Here is a 9884-nt window from a genome sequence, read left to right as displayed (position 1 = left end):
CTTTTGTCAATGCTTTTTTGGTAAGGTATACAAAGAATTTTAAAAAACAACACGATGCGATCTAGAAGCTCATTGAAAGAGGTGTCATTCGACAGACAATTCCGTAGCTTGTGAAGCACACAGCTAAAGAGATAGGCACGAAAGCCAGATCGAAGCACATAAAGATGAAGAAGATGATGAGCAGCTAAAGATGCGTTAAATGAAGTTCCTACAAGTAGCTGCTGCTAGTTGCTACTGCCGTACGATGGTCAGTATAGTACTGTTTGGAAATACAATAGGTACAAAATTCAAAATTCTTTATTTGCGATGCTTTCTTTTTGCTTCTTGTAATGTCCCACTGTAGGTATTTGCGAATTATTGCAAAAGGTAAATCTTGCTGTGATTTATTTTCTTATAATAGGTAATTTATTCTTTAAATAATACTTGACTTAATAATGACCGGGCGATTTTAGTTTTTAAGCGCAACGTAATAATATAATATTAATTTATCTACATTCTACACTATCAAGTATCAACACTAATATTATAAAGAGGAAAACTTTGTTTGTTTGTTTGATTGTAATGAATAGGCTCATAAACTACTGGACTGATTTGAAAAATTCTTTCGGTGTTAGATAGCCCATTTATCGAGGAAGGTTATAGGCTATATTATATCATCACGCTTAGACCAAACAGGAGTGGAGCCACGCGAGTGAAACCGCGCGGCACAGCTAGCTAGTAACTATATTATAATATTTCTTATATAGGTACGTATAGGTACGATATCCTCGTTAACTGCTGGCTGGATCCACTTTAATAACTCAGCCCCCGGAATCACAGACACAATAGAAAATCTATTGTGTCGTGGTCGGATCGGGCCGCTCGGGAGTCGGGACTCAAGGGTTATACAATAAAATTGTTGCGTGGATTCTAGAAAGGTTTATATATTTTATAGTTTGAACAACATCGAAGCTGTGGGTAGAAGCTCAGTGAAAATAATTAATTATTTGTGCTTAGTTACTTAGTAGGTTGCTAAGATTTAAATTTTCTTAAAAAAATATCTAAAATATTTGGTACCAAAGACTTACTCTACGTCATGTCTTTGCTTTTATTGAATCGATATTGGAGTTATGTGTTAGGTGGTACAGGAATATAAAAATGAATAAAACAAGAATTCAAACAGTTATCTGCCTTTAATCTGCACTTCTTCATAATCCAGCAGCCATAGTCATTCAATCGGTACCATTACAGGAAGAGAAATTAATACACTATTAGATACTGTTACAGTTTGGTTTGAATATGTGTTACAGATGAAGTTATGTGTAGTAGATTTCCGTAATTTTAAACTATTATTACTATTAAATACTTGCGTATCATGAAAACCAGGGTGCAATGCGATCTTGCCGTGTAATACAATTATAATAAATTTTATTTAATGTAACGGACTAGCAGTTTTATAGTTAATTAATTATTTTGTACTTAGCATTCTATGCTGCTTCTATTACGCTAATGTTTGAGGAGAATCAGATTTTTCCTTATTTATTGATATAAAAGCACTATTGTACATGTATTATTAATATGGTTTGAATCGATTTGATTAAGAGTATCGATTATATTAATGGTAATTAAACAGATTGTATCAATAGCGTCAGACAGTAAACATTACATTCTATATTAACTATTAATAAGTAGATTTAATTAAATTGGCTTATTGAGTTAAAGAAAAACCTGATTCCTTATTAATAAGTACAGATTACGTACAGTATCGCATTGCACTTTTGAATAACTGTTTACCGTACTGTTGTTATCTGTGGGTGTAGTGATGTGCATAAGTCGTAAAAAATCCGTCATTTAGTAATTTTGATTATGGCCGAACCTTCCACTTTTAAATACACATTTTTTGCATTTGTAATAATTTTTGAAAATATAAATTTTGATAATATTTTTTCCTTTTGTTCCTAAATATTAATCCAAATAGTTTTATTATCCTTAATATTGTATTTACAATTTTTTCAACAGCCGAAAAATATGTTCAATATTTTTAATAATATTATTTTTTAACGACTCTTGTTAAGTAGTAGGTAACAGTACAAATATTATTGATCACAAGTTGGTTTTCATTGGTCATTAACATACTTTAAATTACATCCTTATAACTACGGTAATACATTTAACAGTAGGTCCTTAGTCCAAATTTTAGTACGAATGAACATTACATGCACATTACAAAAACTCAATAAAAAATGTATGGATGTGGCTATTTATATCATGTTTTCTATGGCATTGAAAAGGTTCGAGGGGAAAGAAAAGTGCTGAGTTCTGAGGGTAGTCTGCAAAATGCTTGCAGTGTAGATATACAACGGCGAGTTATACTTTGCATACTTTTTGGGTATTTCAATACTTAAATCAAATATAAATTTTTAAATTTTTTGAAAATTCTATAATAATATTTCAAAATCTACTTTCCAAATGCGAGGTAATTTTATTAGTTTGTTGGTTACCCAAAAAATATGCAACAGTTAAACATTTAATTCAAGTCAGACCTTCTGTTAGGTGTATTTTAAGAAACTTGTACTCAAACAAAACGTAATCATTTAGGCAAAATTCTGAAATAAAGGCATTAAGAAAATTATTATTAAATATCGCAACAAATATCCAACTTGTATAATTACACAAAATCTTACAAAGCTAAAAACTTATCTTATAGGTACATAAAACTAATAATACATTTTAATAAACTAAAATTACGCGAACAATATTTACAATTTACGATAATGCATTCAATTATTTTATACACATCGTTTTTAATATCTATCTATTAACAAAAAACTAAGATTCGATAAACTTGTAGGTCACTAAGACTGACGACACATTATCTACTTCCATAATATTGATATTATTTTATTTCTAAACTATAAGGTGCATCATTTGCTAAGTAGAACAAAACAACTCAGAGTATTTCAATAAATTAATATATCTAGTACTATTTTTAACGCTGAGATTTCCATGTATTGTACTTATTTACAAAATGCATCTTTAATTATAATAATAAAAAGAAATCACAAAAAATTAAACGTAATTTGTAAGACATGCTTCTCTAAATATTTGTAAATCATGGAGGTTTACAAAAATCTTGTTTTTTAAAACAGCTATTCAGAACAGAGTATTGTTATAAAAGCCACAGGCTCAATTTTGTACTAAACACCTATGTTATTCTACGAACCATTTATACCATTGTAAAAGTAGCTACATCAAGACGAGTATATCAGTCAAAATGTTTTATTTTACATAAATATTTTATTAAAACTTATTACTCCTCTAAACTTGGCTGGAATCATATCAAGATTCGAGTTAAGGCCAGATTAGAATTACATTAAAAAGAAATAATAGACGAAATTATTGTTACAATTTTAAATCAAACAATAAAGAACATTACTTGCTTGATAAAACAAAACACTTTTAAATTTATCGATATTGATATTTAATGCATCCCTAATTTCATTCGATAAGCCTTCGAAGTGGCGAAATTTAGTGTTGTCATGTCAGAACAAACATCGACAAAATGCATGGCTAGGAATAAACATAACAGAGAACTTTTAGACCATGCCTTTCGACATCATCCGCACGGTATTTTTTAAGGCTTGACGTTTGTTGCAGAACCATATTCTGATAACTTCACGCTCGTATCCTAGTTGGTGTGCAAGACCAGTGATTTCGGTACCTGAAAGGAAATATGAATCATTATATTTTACTAATCCAAAGACCATCCTTGTGGATAGGTAGCTGATTGCAATAACTATGTTCTCATTGTAAACAGCTTTTTCCGTGACTTAATTTCAAAAAATAGCATTCAGTTATAGAGTAGAAGAAAAATCTGAGGATGACGTTGAAAATAGTGTGGTCACAGTCATGGTGTTGATCGTTTGGCCTAAACATTCAATTGAATGTTGTCATACAATGAACGCGCTAGTCATTCAATCAAATAGCAGATTTAAACAGATGACGGTGACATAATCAATATAACAACAAATATTCAAAAAAGAATTCCAATAACAAAAGTATAAGTGTGACAAGGAAAGTTTGGCGACTTGTGCGGACGATAAGTAACGTGAACTTCGTAACCACAAGTCCTGCAAACAAATTATTTATTAAAATCATTGTTGAAAACTTACCAGACGGATGGGTGTTTCGTTCGAAATGTGCGTTGAGTAGCTCTAACGCTTGTGGAGTGAAGGATGTTCGCCGTTTTCTTTTCTTACTCGGCTCCATTCCGATGAAGTCCGTCAAATGGTTCTGACCGGACGCATACCTGGAAAAAGGAGACGTTTTTTATTATATTGTGTACGCCAAATAAAGTGTCTGTGTGTCTTATGTCTAAAATAAGCTTAGAAGTATAAGATAAATGTATTGATGATGATGGTTAATGATTAATGAATGATGGATGAATGTATTGTAAAATTATAAGACCTACCATAGGTCTTATAATTTGAGCATAATTGAAACGTATTTTATTTATCCCGCAGAATATTCATGGATTATTAACATTTTCTTCATTCATGTACCCGCAAAGTACGTAAATGCATTTTTAATGAAGAGAGTAATTTTTTGAGCGGATTTACGGCGCACTTCTGGAAATTTAATTGATCTTAATGAGAATTAAGTTATAGTTGAGAAGTTCCCGCCGACAAAAGATAGCCTATCACATTACGTCTAGATACAATTGCACCGTTACGCGACGAATATAATAAAAACAATTTATAAAGATATCCGTTAGGTCACTTCCGTAAACAACACGGTATATACTAAATGTGAAGGCGTCTCAAGTTCGTATTGAAAACCAAAATACCCGTCAATGTAAATAATGAACCTTGTTCTGGTTTCATAATGCCAATGCCATTTGAATCCCCTTACATAAATGAATCGGATATTGATGCATCTTATACCTATGATAAACGAAAACATAAGTGAGATAATCCTAAACATCATTTTTTATGCCGCACATCATTGATTGACCTTAGAATATTTTATGCTAAGTCCAACTTCTAAAATGTTCGAAGGAAAATATGTATAGAAGAATCTCGTGTAATTTTCTTCGGATGCTCTTAATTTATGGACAATTATGCATATCATATTCCTTTGTATGTCTTATGCTTAGATTAGATCTATCAAGTAATTCAAATTCAAATTGTTAATTACGTAAACGATCAAAGTCTGCTGAGAGCAGGTACTGTTCCGAAGAGGAAGGGTAAAAACAAAAATAAGCGATTTCGTACTCGACTGATGACTATTTGAAGAATTTGTTAAATGGATGATTTGTTAGTTACCTTAATGAAGACGAGACTGAATCTATATCTGAATTAATTCAAGTACAATCGTTGCAGAGACGCTCGTTAAAAATTACCACCAAGAGGGACAACCGATTGCAAATTCAACGCACCATTTGCAATGTTAAACCATTCCCGTTGCATTCAGATAATGCATTTTAATGATGCGAAATGTATAATCGATAGATACAAGGGGTCTTTATAAGATTTTAAGTGGTCGATGAGGAATAAACAACACCTGGTACGCTTATGAAATTCTCAAGATTTTAACGGTACGTGTTTTGTATATCTACCTACGCCATTTGAATCGATTTTCCGATTGACGCGCGTTTCTATAGTTGTATTTATATGCATGATGAGATGAGATACAGGCAATTTATTGTTAGTTATTTATAAACTAAATATAAGTAAGTCTTAACCACACGCACACCTTTCGACATCACCGATAATTAAATATTTCATAAAATAATAAAAGATCAGCAAATTCCATGAAATATCAAATTAGCAGTCAGTGTTGTTAGCTATAATATTAAGCATGTAGGTACTTATATAATAAAAAATAAAATAAAAAGCGTAACGATAAAAGCGCAGTTAGTCCAGATTTGAGAAATGTTTTTCATCGCTAAGCGTTAAGGCCAAATGTGACACGAACACGATTTCACAATACAATATTCACTCAAACAATCATATTTACCTCTCCTCGGCTTCCTTCATCCAACGTTCAAGCACCGGTTTGATTTTCTGCGCACTTTTTGGTGTTATATCCAATTTCTCAAATCTGTATCGAACATAAATTATAATGTTAGACTTTAACGTACCGGTTAAAAAGCATAGCGCGACGTACCTTCATCCCGAGATAATTTTATTCACTTCCAAATTAACAGCGTAATTGCAGGACATTGACATAGCGTTAACGATTGGATACAGAAAAAAACAATAGGCAATTTAGGCCGGGGTAATCAGTTTGATTAATACCGAACGCAGTAACAATAATAAAACGAATTCAATTAGAAACGAAAGGTAACGTATGCCAATGCCCTGGCTTTGAATTGCGCGAAATGAATATTAATAAAAACAAAAAAACGTAATGAAATAATACATCATGCTATATTAGATGGAAAGTTGAAATTACACGTCGTGTTACAAATAACTAATCAGATAAAATTCTCATAACAATTATTCATAATGTCGAACCGGCACATTTGGTAGCCGACATTAATGCGTTGCGTTTGTCTTAACATCAAAATGTAACGTTCCTCTGATGTATGGCGCCTTCTTACTATAATTACTCGTATGTAAATACGGTATACGTGTGAAAAGGAAAAGAAAGGAACTCCAAAACCGGTAATTAGACATAATTGTATGCGGCTTACATTCACGTGGTATGCACGGATCGCCGATCGAGATAAGATTACATTAAACAGCGTTGAAACATTTTGATTTAAAGACAATTTATGTATGGCCGTCGAGAGTGAGTCGAAGCGTGTGCTTAATGCATGTAACAGGCTGTATCTCAGAAGCTATCGCCATTCTTTGAACATCTCGCTGATTGCTCTAAAGTCTTCGAGACAGAGTTGTTGAATTGACTTATTGAAACTAGATTCATGGCGATAACTTAGAGAGGTAAGTGTAAGTGGGGTAAAAAACAAAACACATACATGTTTTGTTGTTGTGAAGACAGTTGAGCTGCTAGCATCTGCGAAGCCAGGGCACTGGGGACGGTAATAAATTATGTTAGATAATTCATCAATTGATCTTCAAATGAAATTGGTACAAAATTGTAGAGACGCACGCTTGAATCCGAATAACTAAAAATATTTGAAAATAAAAAAGAGCGTGTGTGCCGAGGACACGAGTCAGAAGTGAAACTTCTTTGGCAAGTTTAAAAAATACCAAAATCGTCGCCTAACTCCATGATTTAAGGCTATCGCCATGACGAAACCTTGAAATTTTACTCTCAATGCGTATAAAGAAGTTTCACTTCTAAAATAAACGCTTGTCTGTAAATAACATGATTTCTTTCTTCCATTGTTCTTTTCTGCTGCTTTATATTTGTGTCCTGTACGCACCGTTCCCTTCATTAATAGCAGAATTTAAACAAAACGTTTCAACTTACTTTTCTTTTGTATTTTATTCTCTAAATTTATTTATTTGGACGCACGGTAAAGTAGATCAATGAAGATGCGTTGACGCAGTTAGGCTAATGTAAAATGATAATAGTAACCTTCCAGTCGTATGGTTAATTCATTGTTTGTCATAGTAAGTGGCAATGATCATGAGCTCAATGGCCATAAATGTATTGAAAATTATACAATTTATACGGGTAAATATCCAATAATATTTATTTGATTGTCCTTTTTTTAGTTTATGAAGTTTGTGCATTGTAAACTTAAACAAGATCTTGCGGGTTTTAAAGAAGCTTAAAAGTTTGTATTACAACTATGTTTATGTGTAGTTTCAGCATATCTTCTGAATTTTTTTTAATCTATTCCACGAACTTAAATACTTTATCTATTATAAGCAATGTTGTATTGTGTTTTAGAAAGCAAGTTTCTAGAGAAATTCAAGCAATAAGCGACGAACGAAATAGTCCGACTTGATATTCCATTTGCACAATTAAAGCTAAGAAATTGAGGTCTATTCAAGTATAATTAATTTCAATTATAATGCAAATTAATTGAGTCCAGCATAATCAAAGGAGTAACTACTGTAGCCACGTCACAATACAAGTTGAGGGGAGACGAAAGAAAAATTAATGGAAAATGAAATCACGACGGGACAAAGACAGGGGAATTCTACTCTTTTAATTACACGAAAAAAGTAATTACGGCCAAGATAATTAATTAACTCTAACAGAAGTAACGATTAATGATTTTATTATACGAAAGAGGTCGATTCCGAATTGAAATGCTCCTTGGACGAGGCTGGTTCACGGCCGTGGAAAACATTTGATATTAATTGATTGACTTTTAATTAAATATTATTATTGTTTATCAGAATTGCTTAAATTTAAAATTTTCAATATATTTGTTTTTTTATAACTTTCAATCAAGCTTTTGTCTCCGAATATGTAGAATAATTGTAGAGTCTAGACCTATAGGTACGTCAACATGTACGATAAAATATTTTCTGTCTTGAATTAAAATTGTTATTTTAAATTAAGAATCCATAATCTACATACACATCGTTTAGTAGCTTAGATAGGCGCAGTGTAGAATGGCAGATAAGTTATGTCAATCTTTAAAAACAAACACAAAAATATAAATACGCCTTTTATTACGAACAATAAAGAAAAACAATTTTTGTTACGCGTGTCTCTAGTCCCTAAAATGGCGTCCGAGACACCGAAACGGAACGGAAGCCGTCCGAATGGTAATTAATTAAACGAACTGGAAGCAATGAAAGGAGTCACGCTGTTTTACAAATCACTTCAATTAGCGATATTAAAAAGTGTGATAACTGTACTCGGACTGCGTGACGGCGCAACTAAAAAACTCTTTTGTTAGCCCTGTGGGGCTGTCAAGAGGCTTTTTTACTCTTTTTTGACAACTGTGTCCGTGTTAGCTCTGCCCTTGCTAGATTGAAACAAAAACGCTATTATTTTTCAAGCGTGCGACTCTATTAGTTACTTAATTGAAAGTTTAACATTCTTCACAGCTGAAATGTTGGAAATGACATATTTTTTAGAATTCATGACAGTTTTATTAGATATTCTTACCTGCAAATGGCGCTTTGACTGTAAGCTGGTCCTTCGGTGACGGAAAGCGCCTGCCCCACTTGCGTTTGGGTTAGTCCTAAGCCGAGTCGTCGCAATTTGAAAGCTTTTGCGAATTCCTTTATGTCTTCTAGGTTGATGCCGTCGACCACATTCCCTGATGACTGACTGATCGTTGGTTGATCTGATTGGAGAATTAGAAAATATTTAAGTTCGATACTTATATGACTAATTAACTATTTTAGTTTTTGAACATTTATGACCATAAATACAATATAACATTACACATGTCTTAAAATAATAGCGTTATCATTTTATTATTACATTTGACTTTTTTCCAGTTACGGTGCTTTTTCATGTATTTTCCACACATATGTATTTTAATAATGAATATCTTCGAATTTCGCGTCTTCTCGTCTTATGATGAACTCTCACTAATAATATAAAACACAGCTTGAACCGATTACCCTAGCTAGAACATTGAAAAATCCTTCCTCATCGTGGCTAATGATAGGGATGTACCTACGCAAAACTTAGTAGTGAAATTATAGTCAGCTTTAGTGGGCAATTTATGTAATTAGTAGATGCTGGCAGTTCCTAATTATGCGGAATGCCATTAGCGCTACAGACGTGCATCTAGCACCCCCTGCTTAGCTTGCCAATGACAAATTACTTACACCGACCTACTGATCATTGTGGATTATTGATTTAATATTTAATTCGTTGTCTGGTAGGCTCATAGAAATCTAAATAACAAGACGGTGGGCTACAGTCTTATTTATATTATAGGCCTGGATACTGGTAAAAGTGCGAAAGTTTGTGAAGATGAATGTTTCTTTCACACGCAAAAACTGCTGATCGAGTCT

At 32.7% G+C, this 9884-nt stretch overlaps 1 protein-coding gene across 7 annotated transcripts in view; it reads right to left on the bottom strand.

Annotated features, from left to right (window-relative positions):
- Positions 1–1153: 1153 nt before the first annotated feature.
- LOC123696120 (POU domain, class 6, transcription factor 2) overlaps positions 1154–9884 on the bottom strand; it is a 113303-nt gene continuing 104572 nt past the window's right edge. For 4 of the 7 annotated variants that reach the window (XM_045642143.1, XM_045642144.1, XM_045642149.1 and 1 more), the window contains 5 exons: positions 9022–9202; positions 6962–7015; positions 5998–6081; positions 4152–4288; positions 1154–3700 (listed from right to left, as the gene is read on the bottom strand). In XM_045642143.1, coding sequence (XP_045498099.1) covers positions 3576–3700; positions 4152–4288; positions 5998–6081; positions 6962–7015; positions 9022–9202 — 581 coding nt within the window. In that variant the 3' untranslated portion in view covers positions 1154–3575. The remainder of the gene's footprint in view (positions 3701–4151; positions 4289–5997; positions 6082–6961; positions 7016–9021; positions 9203–9884) is intronic. The other 3 variants (XM_045642147.1, XM_045642145.1, XM_045642148.1) reach the window with 3 other exon arrangements.

Source organism: Colias croceus, chromosome 12 (genome assembly GCF_905220415.1).
Source record: "Colias croceus chromosome 12, ilColCroc2.1".
NCBI lineage: Eukaryota > Metazoa > Arthropoda > Insecta > Lepidoptera > Pieridae > Colias > Colias croceus.
Note: the sequence above shows the minus strand (reverse complement) of the source record. Positions and strands in the feature narration are given on the sequence as shown.